We start from the raw sequence: 26,071 nt of genomic DNA, 5'->3' as shown, positions 1-26,071 counted from the left end.
TTTAGATGTTAAAAGCCGCCTCTCACATTTCAGCATCCAGGCATTCAGCAGCCAAAGGCCATCCATGGACAACAAAACACAGCAAGCGGTCTTCACCCACTTCATCAAACCATTCCTCTCAAGGAACGACTCAACAGGTAACGGCAGGCGCTGCGGCTCAGTTTGCTAATGTGGACAGCATGTGGTGGTATTAGCCTTCCAATGCCTTTCTTTGTGTTTTGCTTGCAGATCCCGGCTGCGTCTCATCTATCAGAGGCAGTAAAGAGTGGCTACAGGCAAACCTTGGCAACTTCTCTGTTTTTGCAACCCTGCAGGAATTGCAAGCCCTCAATCCTAACTTCTCCAGTGTGAGTGTGCACTGTAGTTGTAGTCTTCTCCTCCCAAGTTAAAGGCCTTACCTGTGGTTTCACAACCGCAGCTGTTTGATATCATATCGATTCCCCTTTGCAGGCAGACGCGTTGTCAGTGCTCACTCCTGCTCAAGTTGCAGAGCGGACGCTGATCTCAGGGGCCTTGAATGACACCGACTACATGGGCCGCGTGTTTGATCGTCTTGAGCAGGGCAATTCTCTGCAAAATGTGGAGGAATTCCTGACACAGCTGACGGCAAAGGGACAGGTAGCCTGCTTTTGTTACTGGGGAAAGGAAGATCCTGGGTTTTTTGTACCTAGTGTAGGCAGTTTGCTTGGTATATCTAGACCTCTTCATCAGTTGTAGGGTACCTATTCATAGCAAATATTTGGATGCATCATTGCAGCCTTTTGTATGATGTGCTTGTCACAGGTAAACTGTGTGGTGTTTAAATCTTCTCATGTTGTAATTTGACAGGTCCTCAAAGTCCAACCTGCTGTGAGAGACACTGCGATGAACAGGATCTTCACCATCATCAGTCCCCATTTCCCAGACTTCAAGGAACACGACTGGTTGGATTGGTTCCATATGAAACTGGGTCCATTCCTCGCAAGTTTCAGTCCAGTGATGCTGGAGACTGCAACCTCAAACATAAGCTGCACAAACTACCATGCTGTGTGAGTAGCATTTCACCAGCACACAAGATTACATTGCAGCAAAGTAGGAAAATAATAATGAGGGACTGGGTGAGAGTGTTTCTTTTGTTCCTTTGCAGTGTGAGTGGGATAGCCGGTGTTTTCTCCGAGATACCAGAGCAAACAGGAAAAGCCATGGCACGCGTTTTGCTGGGCTACCTGAGAAACTCTACCAATGTCATCAATGGGCCAGGTAGGGATGACACAGTAAACTGCCCCATGTGGTTGCTTGTGTGCCTTGCTCATGGGCTTGAAATTGAGGAAAGATACTTTGAAATGGCAGTGAGATGCAAACTGACACCTGCCTTGTGTCATGTGTGTCAATGTAAAATATTCTTTGCTAAATGATATGTGTATTCATTTCTCTGCGCTGGTCTTAGCTTGCAGAAAGGAAAATCAGAGCGATGCCAACTGGCTTGAGGAAAACCTGGCTCTCTTTTCCCTATATACAACATACGCTGACCTCAAAGACTTCCACCTCTCCTCAGTGAGTCATATATTTCACTAGCAATCTTCCTCCTCAACAGCAGCATGATATCCAGCACTTGGAAACACTGCACACATGGCTGGTTTTGCCACGTCAAAGAAAAAAGTAGCTTATACATCCTCTCTCTATGACCTCAGGAGGCACTTGCGGACTTCCTCCCACCAGACCAAAAGGCTGAACTGATCCTGAATCCAGCCAGCAATGCATTGGAGAATGAGACCATCGTAAGGACGGTGTTCACAAGCTTGACAAAGTCCCATGATAATAAGCAGCTCAATGAATTCTTCCACACTTTTGCCAACATCAGCCAGCAGGTGAATGCTTCATTTTAAGATTGCCATATTTTCTCAGAATTGCCTGACAAACAACCATAACATCTTGTCCTGTTTCTTAAGGAATGTTTGCAGAAGCTAATAAGGGGTCGAGATTTGACTCTAAGTAGTAAAAAAAAAAAAATCCAATCGATATCTTTAGGAATGAGTTGCTGCCGATGACACCTTAATCACACTCTTGATGTACTGAAGGACAAAGATGTGTCATCACGAGTGCTTTCATGTCTATGGTGACTTCAAGAAAGGTCAAATGTCCTCGTGAACTGCAACATGAATCTTGTTTATTTCCAGAAAAACATCACCTTCATCACAAATCCAGCTGTACGAGACACCATCTTGAATCTGACCTTGACAGCCCTGGCTTCCCAATTTGAAGACTTTGGACCTGAAGACTTTAAGCTGTGGTTCCAGGTCAATTTGGCCACTGTGATGGCGAGCCTCCATCCTGCTAGCTTGGTGGTGATTCCCATGAACATCAGCTGCGATTCCTACAAAGCTATGTAAGAGATGATGTTTCTGCTGAGACTTTATGGGTGTGCATGATGTCAAAGTGGTTCCAGACAAGTGACAATGTTTTGTTATCTTCCTTCAGACTCACTGGTCTTCAGCAAAGTTTGCAGTCCCTGCCACGGTCCCTTTCACAGGGTGTGCGCTCAAGCGTGGAGACGCTCAAGGACACATTCACACGTACGTGGCAGAACGCTCTGCTGACTCAGTTCTCTTTCAGAAAAGGCAATTACAACTGCTGTGATGACAGCTGTATTGATGCCTTGATTTTATTTTTCTCTTAAACAGGTTGCTCAGTTCCAGATTCCTTCCAGGTAAGGTCATGTCGATGAATGTATTACATAGAGTTTCCATTATTTGATGAATGTTTACAAGACACGGGCTTGTCCCATTAGCATCATTAAGGTGGCCATGTGAAGTTATTTTAATCGGAAGTAGCTTTTGCCACTAGAGTAACAATTATGCTTTGCTTGCCTCCAGTGCCAGGAGACCCCAGTTAACGGTAAGTCTGTAAAATACCTGACATGGTAGTTTGGATGACAAAATCTCATTCTGAAGGTTCAATGTCTGACACACAAAATTGTCTTTTCACAGAGGGCCTGATCTGTGATGGAGTCGACAGGTAAGTGATTTCCCCTTTTGTCCGGTGCTGAGATTGGATAGGTACATTTCTTTTACACAATCTCAATAAGGTGACAATTGTTTTTCTTGTTATTGTTCTCATCAGCTCACAACTGGAACGAACTCTGAGTGTTGACAATTCCTCTCAAACCCTGTGCAATTTTACCATCACTCAGCATGCCTGTTCCTCGGTAAGATTGTTTGATGGAAGCTGTACATCCCAGAGAAAGATATGGCTTTTGCTACATTCCAATCCTTAGACACATGTGCATATGCTCAAAGGGTTTGTTACTTTATTTCTTGTGCCATTTGTTTCCAAGGCTACACATCTCACCGTCAACAACATGGCAACACTGCTGAAATGCTCAGAGGAAAGCCAAGTGACATACCTGCCAGAGGTCTGGAAACTTCTCTTTCAAAAAGCTTCTCCTGTGCTAGACCAGGCTCTTGAGTCATTCGCCACCACGGTAAATCAAATCACGCAATTGTGCAAAATTGCTGTCTCCACGTGTGAATACTGTTTCAAACCAAAATGACTTCTTCAATTGCAGGCCTCCAACATCAGCAGCCCATTCTTGGCACCAGCTCTTGAAGCTCTTGGAGAGGTGAGAATTGCCAACTTCAGCCAGACACAGCTGCAGACTGATGACTTTGTCAGCAGCTGGTTCCAGAGGATTCGCCCGTTTTTGGCCTCTCCATCTGCCAACTTCCTCTTCTGCCTCAGCTCCAAGAACTTCAGCTGCCCTGCGTATCAGACTGTGTAAGCAAATGAATGACATATTGCTCCACTGTCAACAGATAGGTAGAGGCATCTGCCTCTTCGTAGTTGTTTAGATGTTAAAAGCCGCCTCTCACATTTCAGCATCCAGGCATTCAGCAGCCAAAGGCCATCCATGGACAACAAAACACAGCAAGCGGTCTTCACCCACTTCATCAAACCATTCCTCTCAAGGAACGACTCAACAGGTAACGGCAGGCGCTGCGGCTCAGTTTGCTAATGTGGACAGCATGTGGTGGTATTAGCCTTCCAATGCCTTTCTTTGTGTTTTGCTTGCAGATCCCGGCTGCGTCTCATCTATCAGAGGCAGTAAAGAGTGGCTACAGGCAAACCTTGGCAACTTCTCTGTTTTTGCAACCCTGCAGGAATTGCAAGCCCTCAATCCTAACTTCTCCAGTGTGAGTGTGCGCTGTAGTTGTAGTCTTCTCCTCCCAAGTTAAAGGCCTTACCTGTGGTTTCACAACCGCAGCTGTTTGATATCATATCGATTCCCCTTTGCAGGCAGACGCGTTGTCAGTGCTCACTCCTGCTCAAGTTGCAGAGCGGACGCTGATCTCAGGGGCCTTGAATGACACCGACTACATGGGCCGCGTGTTTGATCGTCTTGAGCAGGGCAATTCTCTGCAAAATGTGGAGGAATTCCTGACACAGCTGACGGCAAAGGGACAGGTAGCCTGCTTTTGTTACTGGGGAAAGGAAGATCCTGGGTTTTTTGTACCAAGTGTAGGCAGTTTGCTTGGTATATCTAGACCTCTTCATCAGTTGTAGGGTACCTATTCATAGCAAATATTTGGATGCATCATTGCAGCCTTTTGTATGATGTGCTTGTCACAGGTAAACTGTGTGGTGTTTAAATCTTCTCATGTTGTAATTTGACAGGTCCTCAAAGTCCAACCTGCTGTGAGAGACACTGCGATGAACAGGATCTTCACCATCATCAGTCCCCATTTCCCAGACTTCAAGGAACACGACTGGTTGGATTGGTTCCATATGAAACTGGGTCCATTCCTCGCAGGTTTCAGTCCAGTGATGCTGGAGACTGCAACCTCAAACATAAGCTGCACAAACTACCATGCTGTGTGAGTAGCATTTCACCAGCACACAAGATTACATTGCAGCAAAGTAGGAAAATAATAATGAGGGACTGGGTGAGAGTGTTTCTTTTGTTCCTTTGCAGTGTGAGTGGGATAGCCGGTGTTTTCTCCGAGATACCAGAGCAAACAGGAAAAGCCATGGCACGCGTTTTGCTGGGCTACCTGAGAAACTCTGCCAATGTCATCAATGGGCCAGGTAGGGATGACACAGTAAACTGCCCCATGTGGTTGCTTGTGTGGCTTGCTCATGGGCTTGAAATTGAGGAAAGACACTTTGAAATGGCAGTGAGATGCAAACTGACACCTGCCTTGTGTCATGTGTGTCAATGTAAAATATTCTTTGCTAAATGATGTGTGTATTCATTCCTCTGCGCTGGTCTTAGCTTGCAGAAAGGAAAATCAGAGCGATGCCAACTGGCTTGAGGAAAACCTGGCTCTCTTTTCCCTATATACAACATACGCTGACTTCAAAGACTTCCACCTCTCCTCCGTGAGTCATATATTTCACTAGCAATCTTCCTCCTCAACAGCAGCATGATATCCAGCACTTGGAAACACTGCACACATGGCTGGTTTTGCCACGTCAAAGAAAAAAGTAGCTTATACATCCTCTCTCTATGACCTCAGGAGGCACTTGCGGACTTCCTCCCACCAGACCAAAAGGCTGAACTGATCCTGAATCCAGCCAGCAATGCATTGGAGAATGAGACCATCGTAAGGAAGGTGTTCACAAGCTTGACAAAGTCCCATGATAATAAGCAGCTCAATGAATTCTTCCACACTTTTGCCAACATCAGCCAGCAGGTGAATGCTTCATTTTAAGATTGCCATATTTTCTCAGAATTGCCTGACAAAACAACCATAACATCTTGTCCTGTTTCTTAAGGAATGTTTGCAGAAGCTAATAAGGGGTCGAGATTTGACTCGAAGTAGTAAAAAATAAAAAATCCAATCGATATCTTTAGGAATGAGTTGCTGCCGATGACACCTTAATCACACTCTTGATGTACTGAAGGGCAAAGATGTGTCATCACGAGTGCTTTCATGTCTATGGTGACTTCAAAAAGGTCAAATGTCCTGGTGAACTGCAACATGAATCTTGTTTATTTCCAGAAAAACATCACCTTCATCACAAATCCAGCTGTACGAGACACCATCTTGAATCTGACCTTGACAGCCCTGGCTTCCCAATTTGAAGACTTTGGACCTGAAGACTTTAAGCTATGGTTCCAGGTCAATTTGGCCACTGTGATGGCGAGCCTCCATCCTGCTAGCTTGGTGGTGATTCCCATGAACATCAGCTGCGATTCCTACAAAGCTATGTAAGAGATGATGTTTCTGCTGAGACTTTATGGCTGTGCATGATGTCAAAGTGGTTCCAGACAAGTGACAATGTTTTGTTATCTTCCTTCAGACTCACTGGTCTTCAGCAAAGTTTGCAGTCCCTGCCACGGTCCCTTTCACAGGGTGTGCGCTCAAGCGTGGAGACGCTCAAGGACACATTCACACGTACGTGGCAGAACGCTCTGCTGACTCAGTTCTCTTTCAGAAAAGGCAATTACAACTGCTGTGATGACAGCTGTATTGATGCCTCGATTTTATTTTTCTCTTAAACAGGTTGCTCAGTTCCAGATTCCTTCCAGGTAAGGTCATGTCGATGAACGTATTACATAGAGTTTCCATTATTTGATGAATGTTTACAAGACACGGGCTTGTCCCATTAGCATCATTAAGGTGGCCATGTGAAGTTATTTTAATCGCAAGTAGCTTTTGCCACTAGAGTAACAATTATGCTTTGCTTGCCTCCAGTGCCAGGAGACCCCAGTTAACGGTAAGTCTGTAAAATACCTGACATGGTAGTTTGGATGACAAAATCTCATTCTGAAGGTTCAATGTCTGACACACAATATTGTCTTTTCACAGAGGGCCTGATCTGTGATGGAGTCGACAGGTAAGTGATTTCCCCTTTTGTCCGGTGCTGAGATTGGATAGGTACATTTCTTTTACACAATCTCAATAAGGTGACAATTGTTTTTCTTGTTATTGTTCTCATCAGCTCACAACTGGAACGAACTCTGAGTGTTGACAATTCCTCTCAAACCCTGTGCAATTTTACCATCACTCAGCATGCCTGTTCCTCGGTAAGATTGTTTGATGGAAGCTGTACATCCCAGAGAAAGATATGGCTTTTGCTACATTCCAATCCTTAGACACATGTGCATATGCTCAAAGGGTTTGTTACTTTATTTCTTGTGCCATTTGTTTCCAAGGCTACACATCTCACCGTCAACAACATGGCAACACTGCTGAAATGCTCAGAGGAAAGCCAAGTGACATACCTGCCAGAGGTCTGGAAACTTCTCTTTCAAAAAGCTTCTCCCGTGCTAGACCAGGCTCTTGAGTCATTCGCCACCACGGTAAATCAAATCACGCAATTGTGCAAAATTGCTGTCTCCACGTGTGAATACTGTTTCAAACCAAAATGACTTCTTCAATTGCAGGCCTCCAACATCAGCAGCCCATTCTTGGCACCAGCTCTTGAAGCTCTTGGAGAGGTGAGAATTGCCAACTTCAGCCAGACACAGCTGCAGACTGATGACTTTGTCAGCAGCTGGTTCCAGAGGATTCGCCCGTTTTTGGCCTCTCCATCTCCCAACTTCCTCTTCTGCCTCAGCTCCAAGAACTTCAGCTGCCCTGCGTATCAGACTGTGTAAGCAAATGAATGACATATTGCTCCACTGTCAACAGATAGGTAGAGGCATCTGCCTCTTCGTAGTTGTTTAGATGTTAAAAGCCGCCTCTCACATTTCAGCATCCAGGCATTCAGCAGCCAAAGGCCATCCATGGACAACAAAACACAGCAAGCGGTCTTCACCCACTTCATCAAACCATTCCTCTCAAGGAACGACTCAACAGGTAACGGCAGGCGCTGCGGCTCAGTTTGCTAATGTGGACAGCATGTGGTGGTATTAGCCTTCCAATGCCTTTCTTTGTGTTTTGCTTGCAGATCCCGGCTGCGTCTCATCTATCAGAGGCAGTAAAGAGTGGCTACAGGCAAACCTTGGCAACTTCTCTGTTTTTGCAACCCTGCAGGAATTGCAAGCCCTCAATCCTAACTTCTCCAGTGTGAGTGTGCGCTGTAGTTGTAGTCTTCTCCTCCCAAGTTAAAGGCCTTACCTGTGGTTTCACAACCGCAGCTGTTTGATATCATATCGATTCCCCTTTGCAGGCAGACGCGTTGTCAGTGCTCACTCCTGCTCAAGTTGCAGAGCGGACGCTGATCTCAGGGGCCTTGAATGACACCGACTACATGGGCCGCGTGTTTGATCGTCTTGAGCAGGGCAATTCTCTGCAAAATGTGGAGGAATTCCTGACACAGCTGACGGCAAAGGGACAGGTAGCCTGCTTTTGTTACTGGGGAAAGGAAGATCCTGGGTTTTTTGTACCAAGTGTAGGCAGTTTGCTTGGTATATCTAGACCTCTTCATCAGTTGTAGGGTACCTATTCATAGCAAATATTTGGATGCATCATTGCAGCCTTTTGTATGATGTGCTTGTCACAGGTAAACTGTGTGGTGTTTAAATCTTCTCATGTTGTAATTTGACAGGTCCTCAAAGTCCAACCTGCTGTGAGAGACACTGCGATGAACAGGATCTTCACCATCATCAGTCCCCATTTCCCAGACTTCAAGGAACACGACTGGTTGGATTGGTTCCATATGAAACTGGGTCCATTCCTCGCAGGTTTCAGTCCAGTGATGCTGGAGACTGCAACCTCAAACATAAGCTGCACAAACTACCATGCTGTGTGAGTAGCATTTCACCAGCACACAAGATTACATTGCAGCAAAGTAGGAAAATAATAATGAGGGACTGGGTGAGAGTGTTTCTTTTGTTCCTTTGCAGTGTGAGTGGGATAGCCGGTGTTTTCTCCGAGATACCAGAGCAAACAGGAAAAGCCATGGCACGCGTTTTGCTGGGCTACCTGAGAAACTCTGCCAATGTCATCAATGGGCCAGGTAGGGATGACACAGTAAACTGCCCCATGTGGTTGCTTGTGTGGCTTGCTCATGGGCTTGAAATTGAGGAAAGACACTTTGAAATGGCAGTGAGATGCAAACTGACACCTGCCTTGTGTCATGTGTGTCAATGTAAAATATTCTTTGCTAAATGATGTGTGTATTCATTCCTCTGCGCTGGTCTTAGCTTGCAGAAAGGAAAATCAGAGCGATGCCAACTGGCTTGAGGAAAACCTGGCTCTCTTTTCCCTATATACAACATACGCTGACTTCAAAGACTTCCACCTCTCCTCCGTGAGTCATATATTTCACTAGCAATCTTCCTCCTCAACAGCAGCATGATATCCAGCACTTGGAAACACTGCACACATGGCTGGTTTTGCCACGTCAAAGAAAAAAGTAGCTTATACATCCTCTCTCTATGACCTCAGGAGGCACTTGCGGACTTCCTCCCACCAGACCAAAAGGCTGAACTGATCCTGAATCCAGCCAGCAATGCATTGGAGAATGAGACCATCGTAAGGAAGGTGTTCACAAGCTTGACAAAGTCCCATGATAATAAGCAGCTCAATGAGTTCTTCCACACTTTTGCCAACATCAGCCAGCAGGTGAATGCTTCATTTTAAGATTGCCATATTTTCTCAGAATTGCCTGACAAAACAACCATAACATCTTGTCCTGTTTCTTAAGGAATGTTTGCAGAAGCTAATAAGGGGTCGAGATTTGACTCGAAGTAGTAAAAAAAAAAAAATCCAATCGATATCTTTAGGAATGAGTTGCTGCCGATGACACCTTAATCACACTCTTGATGTACTGAAGGGCAAAGATGTGTCATCACGAGTGCTTTCATGTCTATGGTGACTTCAAAAAGGTCAAATGTCCTGGTGAACTGCAACATGAATCTTGTTTATTTCCAGAAAAACATCACCTTCATCACAAATCCAGCTGTACGAGACACCATCTTGAATCTGACCTTGACAGCCCTGGCTTCCCAATTTGAAGACTTTGGACCTGAAGACTTTAAGCTATGGTTCCAGGTCAATTTGGCCACTGTGATGGCGAGCCTCCATCCTGCTAGCTTGGTGGTGATTCCCATGAACATCAGCTGCGATTCCTACAAAGCTATGTAAGAGATGATGTTTCTGCTGAGACTTTATGGCTGTGCATGATGTCAAAGTGGTTCCAGACAAGTGACAATGTTTTGTTTTCTTCCTTCAGACTCACTGGTCTTCAGCAAAGTTTGCAGTCCCTGCCACGGTCCCTTTCACAGGGTGTGCGCTCAAGCGTGGAGACGCTCAAGGACACATTCACACGTACGTGGCAGAACGCTCTGCTGACTCAGTTCTCTTTCAGAAAAGGCAATTACAACTGCTGTGATGACAGCTGTATTGATGCCTTGATTTTATTTTTCTCTTAAACAGGTTGCTCAGTTCCAGATTCCTTCCAGGTAAGGTCATGTCGATGAACGTATTACATAGAGTTTCCATTATTTGATGAATGTTTACAAGACACGGGCTTGTCCCATTAGCATCATTAAGGTGGCCATGTGAAGTTATTTTAATCGCAAGTAGCTTTTGCCACTAGAGTAACAATTATGCTTTGCTTGCCTCCAGTGCCAGGAGACCCCAGTTAACGGTAAGTCTGTAAAATACCTGACATGGTAGTTTGGATGACAAAATCTCATTCTGAAGGTTCAATGTCTGACACACAATATTGTCTTTTCACAGAGGGCCTGATCTGTGATGGAGTCGACAGGTAAGTGATTTCCCCTTTTGTCCGGTGCTGAGATTGGATAGGTACATTTCTTTTACACAATCTCAATAAGGTGACAATTGTTTTTCTTGTTATTGTTCTCATCAGCTCACAACTGGAACGAACTCTGAGTGTTGACAATTCCTCTCAAACCCTGTGCAATTTTACCATCACTCAGCATGCCTGTTCCTCGGTAAGATTGTTTGATGGAAGCTGTACATCCCAGAGAAAGATATGGCTTTTGCTACATTCCAATCCTTAGACACATGTGCATATGCTCAAAGGGTTTGTTACTTTATTTCTTGTGCCATTTGTTTCCAAGGCTACACATCTCACCGTCAACAACATGGCAACACTGCTGAAATGCTCAGAGGAAAGCCAAGTGACATACCTGCCAGAGGTCTGGAAACTTCTCTTTCAAAAAGCTTCTCCCGTGCTAGACCAGGCTCTTGAGTCATTCGCCACCACGGTAAATCAAATCACGCAATTGTGCAAAATTGCTGTCTCCACGTGTGAATACTGTTTCAAACCAAAATGACTTCTTCAATTGCAGGCCTCCAACATCAGCAGCCCATTCTTGGCACCAGCTCTTGAAGCTCTTGGAGAGGTGAGAATTGCCAACTTCAGCCAGACACAGCTGCAGACTGATGACTTTGTCAGCAGCTGGTTCCAGAGGATTCGCCCGTTTTTGGCCTCTCCATCTCCCAACTTCCTCTTCTGCCTCAGCTCCAAGAACTTCAGCTGCCCTGCGTATCAGACTGTGTAAGCAAATGAATGACATATTGCTCCACTGTCAACAGATAGGTAGAGGCATCTGCCTCTTCGTAGTTGTTTAGATGTTAAAAGCCGCCTCTCACATTTCAGCATCCAGGCATTCAGCAGCCAAAGGCCATCCATGGACAACAAAACACAGCAAGCGGTCTTCACCCACTTCATCAAACCATTCCTCTCAAGGAACGACTCAACAGGTAACGGCAGGCGCTGCGGCTCAGTTTGCTAATGTGGACAGCATGTGGTGGTATTAGCCTTCCAATGCCTTTCTTTGTGTTTTGCTTGCAGATCCCGGCTGCGTCTCATCTATCAGAGGCAGTAAAGAGTGGCTACAGGCAAACCTTGGCAACTTCTCTGTTTTTGCAACCCTGCAGGAATTGCAAGCCCTCAATCCTAACTTCTCCAGTGTGAGTGTGCACTGTAGTTGTAGTCTTCTCCTCCCAAGTTAAAGGACTTACCTAAATTTTTCCGAATCTTGCATCCTCTGAATTGGCATTCAAAAAAATTAGAATCATCATGACATCCAATGTTATCTAAGTTAGAAAGTATCATTTTTGAAAAACATTACCTACATTTTTCCTTCACATAATGCCAAATAGTTTTTTATCCTTCTCATTTTTCCTTTTATATGCTTCTGCATTCTTTCCTTACATGTTTATGTTCTGGAGCAACACCAGTTGTTTTAATTCTTCGTAAACATGCAGAATAGAGTATTTTAATATATTTTACCTTTTTTAAATATAATTTAGACAAATTGGAAATGAAGTGAAAATGAATATATTTTTTTCTCTTTTGTCAAAAACTTTTAAAGTTTTAAATTTTATTCATTAAAAATTAAGGAATACACACCATAACTCAAACCATATATAAATCAAGTACATTTGCTGGTCAGTTGTAACAATTTGTGTGATCATGTAAACTTTATATTAGGTAGTTTCACACATCATGCTTTGTATCAACAGGTCCTAGTTGGCTAATTAAGCGACTGCAACATGGGTCCAATTTTTACCTCAAATATAGTACTACATTGTTAAATTAGAGTTGGTGTTGTCTTACTGAAATGCTGCTTGTTACTTTCAGAGCGAGGTTGCAGATCATCTCACTTTCACTCAGCTGGCTGAGCTTGCAACAGATCCTTCACAACTTAAGACAATGCAAGACGTGGCAAAAATCATGACACTCGTCAAACCTGTTGACTTTGGTGCTTTCTTTGACATTGTGTCATCGGCCATCAAGGTAAATATCTACATGCCTGACACTTGCCTGTCTTTCTCAGTATTGCTAACATTACTGGATACATTCATACCTGTAGTATTTTTTGGGGGGGGGAGTCATTTAGTGGTATTTAGAAGTAGTTTTTTTTTTTTGTTGTTTTGTTTGAGCTGTTGCATAAAGATGATAAAGATGCCACAATGTTAAATTAAATGTAAATTGTTATTAAATTGTATATTTTTAAAATTCCACTGAAATCGAGACACATTTTTAGGGTTGACCAAGCTAAAACCAATACAGGCCAAAAAGCTCAGAAAAAAAGTTGCAATGAAGAAAAATTCAAATAGAAGCTACTTTAAACAGTTCCGTTTTTCACATTCAAGGGGGCAACCTTAACATGCACCTATCTTTTTATATATATATATATATATATATATAGTGACTTGTTGAACAAGCTAGCATACCTATAGTGAAATAAATGCCCTTACTAATGTTGTAGTCCAGGCTAAGCTAAGGTACAGTACCAATTGAAACATCCTTAAACTTACCTGCAGGGTTGCTTATTTTAGGGGCAGAATCAGGTGGTGTTGTTTCTCCAGAAAAAAAAAATAGCTTACTGGATGTAACCAAGGGATAATTGATTAATAAATGTTAACACATTCAAATGAATGCATAATGGTTTTACTTTCATGTAAACTATTTCATTTATTTTAATAATCTCTAAAAACATTCTCCTAGGTACACCCAACAAAGTACAGACAAGAGGTGAAATCTGCCTTCCTCCAGGCAGTATTCGACAAAGCCAATCTGTCCTCTCCAGCTGTCAGTGACACAGTGTTCCAGCTGTGGCTCAGGGATCGACTGAGCCCTCTACTGGACAACCTCTCTCAAAGCCTGGTGACACCTTTGTTTGACATTGGGAAGAACAGGGGTTGTAACAGCAGCCAAGAGATGTAAGTATTTCTATGATGATGGTGATCATTGTAATGATACATATTCTTGAACTACTTGGAACTAAAAGTTGATCTAAATTCAGGATCACATTGTTGGACACACTACATGTGACACTCAGCAGCAACACGGAAACTGAGATCTACAAAAGCATCCTCCTCTTTCTCCAAGGTCTGTGCAAGAAATAATTACACTGCAGTACACCTAGAAAAGTAATGGCAATACACATCTGTGCCAAAGAAAAGTTGCTGTGATTATGTATATATATTCTCAGTATTCATTTGTGTTTTAAACAGGTCCAACACCACTCAAGTGTTACAGTGGTGGAAGCTTCTACATCTACCTGAAAAACACTTTCCTCAGCTTTGGCTTTCCAGATTTGTCCATGTTCATGTCTCTTCTGCCACAGACACGCAAGTCAGAGGTGACGTATAAAAATGCTTACCTAAAGCTTTTTTAAAAAATTGACAAGCTCAGGTTGAAACACAGTTATCTACTGTATTTTCATTTCTAAGATTTATCGCCAAATACCTATTGATTTCAGTTTTAAATGTTTTTTTTTCTTTTTTTTCCCTCCAGCTCATTAATACCATTAGCCCCTCAGAGCTGCGTCAGTTCCTCAGCCGACCAAATGTGATTGATCTCAATACTGACATGTGTGATATTTTCAACAACTACAACAGCATTCCTGTCTTCCTCGAAACTGTATGTCCTTCTTTTGTATGTTACTGCAATAGATATTACTATAACTCCACATTTATGTGTTGATATTAGTAGAAACCTTGTTGCCTTTCATTCAGCATGTAAATACATGTATATGCCATTAGGAGGATGTTCCAGATGATGTGAAGAAGATGATCTTGCCCTGTGTCTGGCCCATGGCTTTGAGCAGCAACAACAGATCAGAGGTTGATTTGTGGTTCAGTGTACGGTTGAAGAACTACCTTCGATTCCTCAGCAAGAGCCTTATAACCGCCACCGAAGTCCAAAATGCTTCATGCGTTGCCTTCCAAAAACTGTAAGTGTCATTTTTACAGTGTCGCAAAGTTTTGTGACAGACTAGTAAAACAAGATTATATGTTGATATTTAGTTTGTGGGGTTGTTCTCTTCATTAGGGTCTCTGTAATGGGACACAACTTCTCATACAATGGCTCTGACTTTGGACAAGGTGATGTCTACACCACCATCAGGACCTACCTGATGACTGGTAAGATGCATTTTAAGCAAACGTGTACAGCAGATGTCATGGAAATTTATATATATATATACTGTATATATATATATATATATATATATATATATACATAGGTAAATATATAAATATATATATATACATAGGTAAACATATATAGCAAATTAAATTACCATCATTGACATTGTTGTGTGTTTTTGTCTGTTTCCATAGATTCTGGAACCAGATGCTACAATGCCAGTGATGCAGAATTAAACTCGACCTCCTGGTTTGTCAATTACATCGGCAACTTTGTGACATTCATCACTCTGGATGATTTTAGCACCTTCATCTCCCGCAGTGAAGTACGTCATGTTCAGACTTGAACCACAACAAAATATAGAAGTCTTTGGTTATACCTCCTGGTATATTACTATAAAAAATAAATTCATCTTTATTAATCCCTGAGGGGAAATTCTGTTACCAGCCATATCTTTCACAATTGTAACCTACTTTTCATGCTTTTATTTTAGTGTTACTGTAATACTTACTGAATTATTTGTTCCCATTTTTTTGAAGAATAAAGTGTTCTTGGTGGATCAAGCCAATCTGGAGCTCTTTAACAACGCAGCAATCCCAAAAAATGTAACTGACCACTACGTCTCTCAGCTTTTCAAGTTCAACCCAACCTTCAACCCTGTCAAGTGAGTACAAATTTAACAAAAAATGTCCAATCATGAATATGATTTAGTGGGTGAATGCTGGTTATTCCATATAATAAAATGGTTTCTATTGGTTGGTGCCTGAGGTTGAACGATTTGTCTCTTTTTGTCAAGGCTTCCAGGCTTGTTCCTGTGCTCTTCTGAGGTCCCACGTGAAAGATATTCTTCTGCGAATGAAGCTGACACTATACTCATTTTGAATGAGATGAAGAAGTTCTGTGGTGAAACAATGGACCCTGAGGTACTGCACTATCATTGCTACCAATGTTTTCAACACCACAGACACTTTTTTCAGTTGCCATGATTCTGAATGGGAATAGAGTATTTCAGTGTGAGGTTGTAATCCTGGTGTATTTGTTTGTATCACTTTTAGCACTTTTAATAAAGTGCTGTGTTGGTACATGCTAGTAGTGTACTGTATATGAGTGCATTAGTTTTGTTGTTATGTTTATCTGTGTAGGTCGAAGTATATAGTATCCACCAATGCCACATGTCACAGCATTTGTACCCTAAGCTGCTGTGAAATGGCCATACCAATTTTTCTTTGTCTATAGGTGTCTGCTACTCTCGCATCCAACATTAAGACCATCACAGCAGAGACATTTGTGGCTCTTGGCAGTGCCTCCTCAGGCCTGACAACCAGCCAGATCACTTCAGTTCCCCCATCAGTGCTGCTTTCCTCTATGTCCACCTTGAGCAACATTAGCACCTGGAACCAGGAGCAGGCCACCACAATCGTCCAGTCCATTACTGCAGCAGGCTTCCAGGTAAAGGCCCCTCTTGCCACTTTACAATCATGTCAAATATGTAATGTTTTGACCCTATCAATTTTCTCTATTTGTATAGTTTTATTATTCATAAATGACATAGAAGTACTTTACTTTGACCTCAGCCTTGATAAATGTAAATGTGTTAAACAGATCAACTCTGGCTCCTCCCTGGAATCCCTTGGCACCCTAGTTTCTGGCATTTCTTCAGAGTTACTAAATAATGTTCCAGCCTCAGAACTGCTCAGCATTTCCCAGAGCGCCACCTTTGTCTCCAACATACAGGCAGCCCCAGATGTTGTACAGGAGGGCTTTGTCAAAAAGGTATAAAGTCCTGATTTTACAACATGTGACTCACCAACTAATTTTTTGGCACGTTTTTGGGTTTTATTTGACAAAGATTTTAAAACATCCTTTTGAGGGAATTGGCTTTAAAACATTATGTTTCAATATTTTCAGGAAGACATTACTGATCTCAGATTGAGATAAAAAAAAAAAAACTAATATTAACACACCTCAGCTCTTTGTCAACACACTTATGAAATTGAAAGTGAATTTTTATTTTGGTTTTAAATTTGTTTTCCTATTAGATCATATCTGTGGACCAGAGTCCAGCTGCAGTAGTGCTGAACGTCCCTGATGCTCTGGCAACTGAGATCCCACCATACCTGCTTGCATTTCCCAATGGGTCCATTGACATGAGTGTAATAAACAGAAAGAAATGGACTCAGTATCAGGTCAGTATGTACTTTTGTATGCATAATAGAATAAACACAAATTTGTTTTGGTTTTTTTCATTTTTCTTTTATTTTTTATTCCTGAAGTCACAGGTCAGGTAATACACAGAGAGAAATTAAATTTATTCAGTTTTTTTCTCAGATGTTTTGCACACAGTTTGCATATAGTTTGACTCCACATTTAAATCAAGATAAATACAATTATTTTAACCCATAACCTCCAGTTACTGTAAATTTACATTGTTAAATGGGAAATACAATTCTGTTTAATAAATCTTTACAGCATAGTCTGAATCAGATAAATATGTGGTAAGTATTAATAAAAAGGCCCACAGTACGTCTAGTCCTTTTCCAACATCTAGTGAAAACTACTGAAAAATGTTGACAGGTTTAGTTAAATGGAGCACAGTTACAAATAGAGGTTTTAACTGGCATTGAAATTGATTATTGTTGTTCTAGGCGAGCATCTTCTTTGGGAGACTGGCTGAAACAAGCTTTGACATCGATCAGTAAGTAAAACTTCTCTATAACTGTGTGTTGTTTATCCCCCCCCCCCTTTTTTTAACTTGTGTTTTGTGGTTTTCTGTTCTCCTCCACAGGCTTAATTCTTCTGTGCTGCAAGGCTTCACATGCACATCAGTACAGAGAATGACGAGCACCAGGGTCCAGGACTTGATCCGTGCCAGCAGACCAAGGAAAGACAGGGCAAAGGTGGTGCTGAAGGAACCACAGGTAAAGTCAGATTAAATACATGCGAAATTAAATTTAATTGAAACACATTACTGTGGCTCAAGTTGAAAATAATGCAAGAGTCATAGATTTTAAAAATAAGTTACATTATGGATTACCAACTTATATCACATTGTTTGGTGTTATCTCATTGTTTTCTACAGCTGACTTGCATGTACAACCTGATGGATGGACACATCTCCCAGAGCTTCACAGATTATCCCTCAGAAATGCTTCTCTACTTCAGGTCAGTATGCCTCTGAGCAATTTGTTGTACTGATCTTATAATATGACAATTACCTGAAAAAATACAGTGCATACTGTATTTGTTTACATATTTTCCCATCTTTACATTGATGTATTACAGCAACGAGGATGTCCAAGGAGACAACTGCAGATCATACTTTTCTACACTGGGGGTTGCTGACTTCACTGTGGCCTCCAGCATTTTGAACAAGAACTCGCTGCTGCTCAATCGTGCCAGGACCTGTTTGGTAAGTGCCATTAAAATTGGTCTTTACTACAGAAACAGGCAATACAGCCTTATTTCAAACAAAGACCTTTACATGCAACAGTAAATGAAAAATTAATGTAAAATCAAACATAAAAGCTGTTATGCAAAAATGTTCCATTGTTCTCTATTTTTAACTATATAGGGTATAAATGACTTGAGTCTGAGCAAAGAAAACTTGGCGGTCTTAGGAAACATGGCCTGCACTCTGGACAGCTCTTACATCCTGACTGCTGATCCTGACATCCTGGAAAAACTCAAAGACTGCAAAGACTTCTCTGACAGCCAGGTGGCTGCCATAGAGACGCAGATGCTGTCCGGAAAAACACAATATGGGTACAGAACTTAAATCAAACTATTGTAAGATCTATTCGAACTGCATTTCAAAGAAGAAGGATGGCAATATTGTAGATATTTCAAACTATACAAATACAATCAAAATTAATTAATTGTTCCTATGTCTACAGTTTATTTTGAGTCAGTCCCACTTAGATCATCCTGCTGATGTAAATACTTACTACTGCACCAGATACAGAAAACAGTCTAACCAGTCTCCATGCAACAAATTCTGCATCCTATGCCACTATAGCACTACACTGTGCATGAATATGTTGTCTTCTGTTTTCAGAAATCCCAGCACTTGGACCGAGGAAACACTGAAGAACCTCGGAGTCCTTCCTCTGTATTTCACAAGAAACATCTGGGGCCAGTTCAAAATTGTATGTCTTTTACTTTGACTGCTTCTCATGTTCGGTGATGTGGTTGATTGAATTGATTGAATTTAATGATACTTAACGTACTAAAGTAAAAGGTAGCTGATACCCATTTTACATTTTATTAAAAAAAAAATATTTCTGGCATGTCATTTGTAGACAACAAAAGGCAGGTTCCTGAAGACCTTCATGCCCAACCTGAGGGAAACAAAGACAGAAAAGTCAAAGATGAAGGCGCTGTTCAGAGAGTGCAGTGCCCACAAGATAAAACGAGGAGCAGGTAAAGATTTATTGTTGTGTTCATTTTTACGAAGCAAAATCTATTACTGGACCTCAAACTGGCAGCTATATTGGTAATCAATTAATTGTTTAAAGTGAGACTAACCTTTGGTTAACACCTGCTGCATTGATATAAAGTTTGCAGCCAAAGGTTTTTGTGTATTACATAGAGAAAATGTGATTTATGGCTTATAATCTCACTTTTCATTTATAAATTTTGGTTCTTTCCTTTGTAAGTTATAGTACATATTCTTGCTCTAAATCATTTTTAAACATTTGATTATTCTGGCTTTAATACATTTGATTATCCAGTGTTTTGTCCTGGTCCTATATTGACAATTGGATAAATTGACTATTTTGGGATTTATGATCATTGGTCAGACAAAAACAGAAATCTGAAGACATAACCTTGGACTCTAGAAAATTATGATGCGACTTAACAGCTCTCTGATGTTTTATAGACTAAGTGATTACAGTAGCTTAATAAAGAGAATGATGCCGCTTTTGGTAATCCAGCACGACATTTTGTGTGACATTAAACTTTTTTGTCTCTCATAATTATTCACAAGGCTGCACCGTGGGTAACATCACTCAGGTGACAGTTAGCGATGGTTCCTTCCCCTTTGGCTACGACCAGGTGCAATTTGACCTTTGCCTCGACATCCCTGTTCTGAAGGACAGTCTCAGCTCCATCTGTGAGAAGGTGGATGACACGGACTTCCAAAAAATCATTCTGGAGAAACTCAACCAGGTAGTTTTTGTATATGAATATAATTGCAGAAAGATGGGAGACATACTGTAGTATCAGGTATACAGTAAATTAAAGTAAAAAGTAAAAAAAAAAGGGTAAAAACATAAAGTGGAATTAAAAACATGTCCAGAACATTCGTGAAATTATCAAAAAAGAAAAGCTACACGAATCTACCAGAACACGTTTAGCATCTTTTGAGACACAGTAATTGTGAATTTTTTAAATGTGGATTAATTTATATTTTACCAGACACCAATATTTTGCTGTCACATTTTTTTTTTCTTCCAGGCATTCCCATCTGGTGTTTCTGATAGCAAAGTCCAGCTGCTTGGTTCAGTCTCTCGTGCAGCAACGCTTGATGATATCTCCAAGTGGAGCATCACCAAAGTTGACACACTGGCAGCACTCATGAAAGCTGAGGATGGACCTTGGGAGGCAGCTAAGGTACAGAGTTGAGGGATTCCCAAAACTACAAAACATTTCAACTTAGAATCTTAAAACAGACTTACATATGGTGTTATATCAGATGCTGATACTGTACCTGTATACATTTACTCACTTGAAGTATTTTCTTTGATGCCGTTTAGAGCAAAGCAATCATCACTAAGTACCTGAGTACTTCTGGGAACTCACTGGGCAGCACTGAGCTGAACAGTATTGACTCCAATGTGTGCTCATTAGACATCAGCACACTGAAGGACATCACCTCAGACAGTATCAGGTGGGTGTCAGCACATAACTCAAAGATACCTATGCATGGGTACCGTGAGTGATGCTATAGACTTACCAACGTATAATGCTTTGTTCTTGCTCCTTCTTAGATATGCCAAACCTCTAAATGTGGCGTCATGTTCATCTGAGCAGAAAAGAGTGCTGTATGAAACCAGTAAAATTTCCTTCTCCTCCCTACGTGTCTTTGACACCAGCTTTTACAACTTATTGAAGTCCTATCTCGGTAAATATCCAAATATCTGTCCTTCTGGCTATTTGTCCATTTCTAATTAAATTGCTCTCTAACTTCATGTCTCCCTTCCTGCCCTAACAGGTGGAGCACCACTGTCAGACATAGAAGCACTGTCAACCCAGAATGTCAACATGGACATAAACACTTTCCGGAGTCTGGACCCTAATGTGATTGCTGTAAGGACACTTGTTAAAGTGCTTGTAACAGAAAGGGGTTTTGGATGGAAGACATTAAGGAATTATAGATAAGGGCTTTGAATTCAAAACATTAAGGAAAAGTTTCATAAAAAAATTAGCAAATCTGTCTTCTTGTTGGGATTTACATGAGAAGATTGGTAACATTCATAACATTAGTCTAGCTAGCCTGGCTATATACAGAGGTAACAGAAATCCACCTACCAGTAACTCTGAAGCTTATTAAATAACATGTTATACCTCCATTGTTTATTCCATTTTCAAGTTTACTTTGTCTGTAGATTTTCTGTAGTGGCACAATGTTATATGATATTGGTAACTCAAATCCTCTCTAGCTAATATACAGTAGCATACTGTAGTATTAGCACCGTGCAATGTGCCCATATGTGTATGTGTGATCACCTTCAGGGTTTAAATGTAGTAATTATTTTTAAATATGTTATATTTTGACATTTTAGGAATTCACAAGACACAAGCTTTTAAATCTGTTATATTTTCATTGTTGCTCATTGTCAAGTGTGGTAAAAATGTTGGAACAATTCACTTCACTGTTTTTTTTTTTTAATTCACAGGGTTTGACTGTGACCAATGTGAGGTTCCTCATGGGTAACCAACTACAAGATCTGAAGACATTTGAGAATGACCCTGTGGTTCAGGCCTGGGTGAACAGTAAGCTGCAGTCAGACCTGGACACACTGTCTTTGGGCCTTGTCAGTAACAGAAGCGATTCAACCACTACATCACCAGTAACATCTAGTTCAACGTCAACATTGGCTCCAACATCAGGGTCAATATCTTCATCAACATCAGCATCAACATCAGCATCAGCATCAACATCAGCATCAACATCAGCATCAGCATCAACATCAGCATCAGCATCAACATCCGCATCAACATCAGCATCAGTATCTGCCACCATTTTAACAGAGGCACAAGGTAAAAATGCATATCTACTGAGCTTTATGCTTATACTTTGATTAACTTTATTCTACAAAATAAGAGTCCCAGGCATGGCACTCAATCAAGAATTGTAACATAGAAAAAAATATATGTTCCAGTTGTTTGTCAGTACTTCACACTGTGGTATGAGAACAACAAGTCAACAAGACTACATAGATAGCAAACTAAAGAACTGTAACCTACAAGTACCTACCAGCAAGCAATTAAAACAGTGTGTGATATAAGGTCTTTTGTGCTTGTGGTGTGTTGTGGTCATCTGTTTGCAGCTGGTACAGATTTCAGCCACAAGGGACCATATATGTGCCACATTCTGTGCGTGTATGTGATTACACAGCTTGGATTTATTTAGTGTGGCTACCATCAACCATCAGTAATATGCAGTAAAAAGGTTTTGACAGTAGATGAAATAGAGTTACTGTTTCCTAACTAGATTGAATCTCATTCCACAGGAAACATAGGGACCTCTGGTGCAACAGGGAACTCTGGTGCAACCGGGACCTCTGGTACAACCCAGACCTCTACAACAACAGCACAAGGTGAGTACTTTTAATTAATAATTTTCAGTACCAGTTTACCCACTGTAAGTAAGTATGTTATGTTTTAATGCATGTGGTGTAAATATAATATTGAAGCTATTTTTAACCATGGGAATAATTTTAAAAACTATCAAAATAATACAATTCTGCCCCAATGATAAATGTCATTTCTGTCTGATTACATGTGTTTGGTTTTGATTTCTAGCTGAAAACAGAAGTGGACATGCTGTAGTTGTACAACACTCCATATTCCTGGCTGCTGTGCTGGCAATTGTGCTGCAACTACTACTGTAACTAGCCTGAATACATGTGTGACTTAAGTATCTTAATCAATAATTACAACAGTTAATTTCTCAGTAATAACCACATCTTAATTGTGATGTCTTAACATTATTTATTCATACCTAAACAAAATTGTGTCATTGTAACTGCTTAATTTTTGCTCCAGTCTATCTCTTTATGTTGTATCTTCCATAACAATCAGAAAAATCAAAATAATATGTTTGGTGATTTGCATTTTACTCTACACCTACTGGGACTTTGAACTTAAGAGCTGTGGAGGGAGATTCATTTATATACTATCATTATATACTATCATTTATGTTCAATCATAAATAAAAATCATTGAAAAAACAAATCAATATAATTTTTACTGTATCACAAAATTAATAAATGCATATTCAAATTCCTTACCCTTGTGCTTGTCTCTTTCTAAAGATAGTCAGCACTTTACACACTACACTCAAATCCAATGCTACAGATTTGAATAGTCTATTTAGTATCAGAAACTTTACTTTCCTTTCAAAGCTCTGACATAAAATGGAACATTGAGGGTCTGGCTTATGCTAAATCTTTGTGGCACAAACAGCTGATCAGAAGGAAACACAATGAAACTAGTTTCCCTGATATTTATGGAGAAAGCAGTTCACACATTTCAAAAGTCAGGATTTTTGTTTGGCATGTTCAAAAGGCTGATTTTTAATGAGACAAATGTCTTGTCACATTTCAAAATATCAGCTAAACATTAATAAAAACAATTACAAAATGGCATCTTTCCCAATATATTAATTTGCCTTAGCGATCCATCAATCTGATCTACCATCAACTGGCTGAAAATAAAATGAGCATACTTAAGACTTTAATATTACTTGCACTATTAAACGAAGGAACATAAAACAGGTTTATTAATATATTAATTAAAATCTTAAAGTCACATTAAGCAGATTTATCCTCTAGTTGTTGACAGCTGGGACATGTGCCAGGCCCATCCACGGTGGCCAACAAGGGCAAACGCGCTGCAACTGCCAAAACACACGCAACAGAAAAAACACACGCAAGAGAGAAAACACATCCAAAAGAGAAAACACATGCAAGAGAGAAAACACAATGGAAGTGTGCCAGGCCGATAGGGGGACACCGAACTGAGGGATGCAATGAACAAAGTTTGGCTAAGTTTTACAGAGGCGAGAGAGACACATGTAGTGATATAAGCCACGTCTCATTTCGGAGGCTGTGCAATGAGATGCAGCTAAAGTTTTGAATTGCAACAGAATGTGCATCCTCTAATGATTGCTCTCATGTGCGCTAATATGTGCTAAAAATGTTCTATTACATTTGTTTACTTGATCAAAAGTGTCATACAACGTTGGGAGACATGGGGAGGGGCCCTGTTGTATCATTATCATCGTATCCTGTTGTACACCATTCACTTTCCAGTTGCTGTTGGAGTAAACTATATATATGTCGAGATTTTGATTGATAAGCTATACAATATTATGCTATTAAAATGCTGTTAAATGCTTTATTAATGCATGTGAATAACCAATCACACATCATTCACTTTCTATTTTTTTGAGCCTGTATGGGAACTATATATAACTTTCCTGAGAGTGTGTTCGTGTTTCCAATTGGAATGCACCTGTGTGCATCCAATTAAAAAAAGTTCCTTAGTTAGGTTTCCGCTTGTAATGAACTTAAGTGTACCGAGCCACAGCCAAAGTCGCTTGGCTCAAATTAATGAGCAGAATCTTTTAGCAGACAAAGTTAAAGACAACACTGGGCAAATTTAATGATACCCAATGGCAAAGTCTGTATGGTCAGGAAAGTACTGAAAATAGTATCATTATTTCTGGACTTTCAATGAAAGAAAGGCTTGGGATTTTCCAAGTGTGATGTGTCAGCAGTTTTAGAAGTTTAAGGGCTGGTGCATGAGCAAGGCTAAATCATTTCATCATCAGCCTGATTGTACTGTATATCTTCCTGAGATTCCAGTAAACTTTTTTGCATTTTTTGCATTCTTAATCCTCAATATATTTGCAAAGAGGTAAGGCTCTGACCATCACTGGCACTGATCAGAGGTTTTATTCTGGACAATGCCTTCCTTCTGCTTCTGCTCTGCACACCTGCCTCTCATTCTCTTGTTGTCCAACCCCGTCTGCCCCATGCCACACCTGCCTCCACTTATTTCATACCCTGACATGGTATATTACACTTTTTAGTTTATTTATCTGCCTCAGTTCTCTAGCCCTTAGTGTCCTTAGGCCGGGCACACACTGTGCGATTTGGGGTCATTATTTGGTCCGTTTCGACATCTTGACTGTCGTACAGTCTGACATTATGGCCACTGAAATCCTACAGTGCGATATCATGTTCATACAGTCTGACAAGCCCCAATCGCAAATGACTATTAAAAATTGCACAGTGTGTACCCGGCTTTAATGATTTCTTGTGTGATCCTTTTACTTGGACTTTACTTTTCTCTGCTTCTGTGTACCTGGATTCAAAGTGAGCCATGTCTTTTCTTTTTGTGGAACAATAAATCTGTCTTACAACATCTGGCAGCCAGTCTGTCCTGAGTATCTGCTACTCTCTTAGGAAATCTGCTGTCTTTCCTGGAACTAGATACATTCATCTTTGGATTATGAGCCTCCTCAGCCAAACTCTAGGCAAAGAGTAAGTTTCTGTGGTTTAACTTGTTTGTGCTTTCTCTTTAGGGGCTACTGTAGGAATTGGACTTCAAGGAAAACTAAACCTTTTTCTGCAAAGAAAACACAACAAAGGGTAAGCTGTTGTTTGTTTATTTTTATGGCATTATTATATTCATGAGAGAATATGCAGCTCCAAGCACATCTATAAATTTCCATAGAGATTAGTAGGGTCCCATCCAATACCATGAGTCCATCCATCCATTTTCTATACCCGCTTTGTCCTGAACTAGGGTCACGGGGATCTGCTGGAGCCTATCCCAGCTCTCTCTCGGGTGGAAGGCAATACCATGAGTAACTACTGCATATCTAACTGAACCAACAAATAACGAACAACATTAATAAAGGTCTTATTAAACGAGGTACGGAGTATAGTCAAATTAGCTGACCCTTGATTAAATTGCTGTTTACCAATTATGTAAACTAGGAACATTTTCAATTGAACTTTGCAAACCACCTCTGATTACAAAATATTATAGTATT

General features: G+C 40.8%; 1 protein-coding gene across 1 annotated transcript in view; it reads left to right on the top strand.

The window, feature by feature from the left end:
* The window catches only part of LOC113129808 (uncharacterized), a 28,504-nt gene extending 5,350 nt beyond the window's left edge, over nucleotides 1-23,154 (top strand). Inside the window, exons 24-98 of the mRNA XM_026305926.1 lie at nucleotides 34-137; nucleotides 229-347; nucleotides 451-618; nucleotides 829-1,028; nucleotides 1,127-1,239; nucleotides 1,427-1,533; nucleotides 1,671-1,847; nucleotides 2,157-2,365; nucleotides 2,458-2,552; nucleotides 2,661-2,686; nucleotides 2,853-2,874; nucleotides 2,967-2,994; nucleotides 3,100-3,184; nucleotides 3,314-3,460; nucleotides 3,545-3,753; nucleotides 3,856-3,959; nucleotides 4,051-4,169; nucleotides 4,273-4,440; nucleotides 4,651-4,850; nucleotides 4,949-5,061; nucleotides 5,249-5,355; nucleotides 5,493-5,669; nucleotides 5,979-6,187; nucleotides 6,280-6,374; nucleotides 6,483-6,508; nucleotides 6,675-6,696; nucleotides 6,789-6,816; nucleotides 6,922-7,006; nucleotides 7,136-7,282; nucleotides 7,367-7,575; nucleotides 7,678-7,781; nucleotides 7,873-7,991; nucleotides 8,095-8,262; nucleotides 8,473-8,672; nucleotides 8,771-8,883; nucleotides 9,071-9,177; nucleotides 9,315-9,491; nucleotides 9,801-10,009; nucleotides 10,102-10,196; nucleotides 10,305-10,330; nucleotides 10,497-10,518; nucleotides 10,611-10,638; nucleotides 10,744-10,828; nucleotides 10,958-11,104; nucleotides 11,189-11,397; nucleotides 11,500-11,603; nucleotides 11,695-11,813; nucleotides 12,487-12,642; nucleotides 13,357-13,571; nucleotides 13,655-13,740; nucleotides 13,866-13,993; nucleotides 14,149-14,274; nucleotides 14,397-14,587; nucleotides 14,686-14,777; nucleotides 14,976-15,106; nucleotides 15,321-15,445; nucleotides 15,578-15,704; nucleotides 16,018-16,230; nucleotides 16,384-16,554; nucleotides 16,821-16,967; nucleotides 17,427-17,476; nucleotides 17,567-17,699; nucleotides 17,861-17,943; nucleotides 18,064-18,190; nucleotides 18,353-18,543; nucleotides 18,836-18,926; nucleotides 19,080-19,200; nucleotides 19,769-19,950; nucleotides 20,239-20,394; nucleotides 20,538-20,671; nucleotides 20,772-20,905; nucleotides 20,996-21,090; nucleotides 21,681-22,044; nucleotides 22,518-22,604; nucleotides 22,810-23,154. Coding sequence (XP_026161711.1) covers nucleotides 34-137; nucleotides 229-347; nucleotides 451-618; nucleotides 829-1,028; nucleotides 1,127-1,239; nucleotides 1,427-1,533; nucleotides 1,671-1,847; nucleotides 2,157-2,365; nucleotides 2,458-2,552; nucleotides 2,661-2,686; nucleotides 2,853-2,874; nucleotides 2,967-2,994; nucleotides 3,100-3,184; nucleotides 3,314-3,460; nucleotides 3,545-3,753; nucleotides 3,856-3,959; nucleotides 4,051-4,169; nucleotides 4,273-4,440; nucleotides 4,651-4,850; nucleotides 4,949-5,061; nucleotides 5,249-5,355; nucleotides 5,493-5,669; nucleotides 5,979-6,187; nucleotides 6,280-6,374; nucleotides 6,483-6,508; nucleotides 6,675-6,696; nucleotides 6,789-6,816; nucleotides 6,922-7,006; nucleotides 7,136-7,282; nucleotides 7,367-7,575; nucleotides 7,678-7,781; nucleotides 7,873-7,991; nucleotides 8,095-8,262; nucleotides 8,473-8,672; nucleotides 8,771-8,883; nucleotides 9,071-9,177; nucleotides 9,315-9,491; nucleotides 9,801-10,009; nucleotides 10,102-10,196; nucleotides 10,305-10,330; nucleotides 10,497-10,518; nucleotides 10,611-10,638; nucleotides 10,744-10,828; nucleotides 10,958-11,104; nucleotides 11,189-11,397; nucleotides 11,500-11,603; nucleotides 11,695-11,813; nucleotides 12,487-12,642; nucleotides 13,357-13,571; nucleotides 13,655-13,740; nucleotides 13,866-13,993; nucleotides 14,149-14,274; nucleotides 14,397-14,587; nucleotides 14,686-14,777; nucleotides 14,976-15,106; nucleotides 15,321-15,445; nucleotides 15,578-15,704; nucleotides 16,018-16,230; nucleotides 16,384-16,554; nucleotides 16,821-16,967; nucleotides 17,427-17,476; nucleotides 17,567-17,699; nucleotides 17,861-17,943; nucleotides 18,064-18,190; nucleotides 18,353-18,543; nucleotides 18,836-18,926; nucleotides 19,080-19,200; nucleotides 19,769-19,950; nucleotides 20,239-20,394; nucleotides 20,538-20,671; nucleotides 20,772-20,905; nucleotides 20,996-21,090; nucleotides 21,681-22,044; nucleotides 22,518-22,604; nucleotides 22,810-22,898 — 9,595 coding nt within the window. The 3' untranslated portion in view covers nucleotides 22,899-23,154. The remainder of the gene's footprint in view (nucleotides 1-33; nucleotides 138-228; nucleotides 348-450; nucleotides 619-828; nucleotides 1,029-1,126; nucleotides 1,240-1,426; nucleotides 1,534-1,670; nucleotides 1,848-2,156; nucleotides 2,366-2,457; nucleotides 2,553-2,660; nucleotides 2,687-2,852; nucleotides 2,875-2,966; nucleotides 2,995-3,099; nucleotides 3,185-3,313; nucleotides 3,461-3,544; nucleotides 3,754-3,855; nucleotides 3,960-4,050; nucleotides 4,170-4,272; nucleotides 4,441-4,650; nucleotides 4,851-4,948; nucleotides 5,062-5,248; nucleotides 5,356-5,492; nucleotides 5,670-5,978; nucleotides 6,188-6,279; nucleotides 6,375-6,482; nucleotides 6,509-6,674; nucleotides 6,697-6,788; nucleotides 6,817-6,921; nucleotides 7,007-7,135; nucleotides 7,283-7,366; nucleotides 7,576-7,677; nucleotides 7,782-7,872; nucleotides 7,992-8,094; nucleotides 8,263-8,472; nucleotides 8,673-8,770; nucleotides 8,884-9,070; nucleotides 9,178-9,314; nucleotides 9,492-9,800; nucleotides 10,010-10,101; nucleotides 10,197-10,304; nucleotides 10,331-10,496; nucleotides 10,519-10,610; nucleotides 10,639-10,743; nucleotides 10,829-10,957; nucleotides 11,105-11,188; nucleotides 11,398-11,499; nucleotides 11,604-11,694; nucleotides 11,814-12,486; nucleotides 12,643-13,356; nucleotides 13,572-13,654; nucleotides 13,741-13,865; nucleotides 13,994-14,148; nucleotides 14,275-14,396; nucleotides 14,588-14,685; nucleotides 14,778-14,975; nucleotides 15,107-15,320; nucleotides 15,446-15,577; nucleotides 15,705-16,017; nucleotides 16,231-16,383; nucleotides 16,555-16,820; nucleotides 16,968-17,426; nucleotides 17,477-17,566; nucleotides 17,700-17,860; nucleotides 17,944-18,063; nucleotides 18,191-18,352; nucleotides 18,544-18,835; nucleotides 18,927-19,079; nucleotides 19,201-19,768; nucleotides 19,951-20,238; nucleotides 20,395-20,537; nucleotides 20,672-20,771; nucleotides 20,906-20,995; nucleotides 21,091-21,680; nucleotides 22,045-22,517; nucleotides 22,605-22,809) is intronic.
* The last annotated feature ends 2,917 nt before the right edge of the window (nucleotides 23,155-26,071 follow it).

The sequence above is a fragment of the Mastacembelus armatus genome, chromosome 22, assembly GCF_900324485.2.
Source record: "Mastacembelus armatus chromosome 22, fMasArm1.2, whole genome shotgun sequence".
In the NCBI taxonomy this organism is placed as follows: domain Eukaryota; kingdom Metazoa; phylum Chordata; class Actinopteri; order Synbranchiformes; family Mastacembelidae; genus Mastacembelus; species Mastacembelus armatus.
The sequence above is the reverse complement of the archived record's forward strand: the minus strand, read 5'-3'. Positions and strand labels throughout refer to the sequence as shown.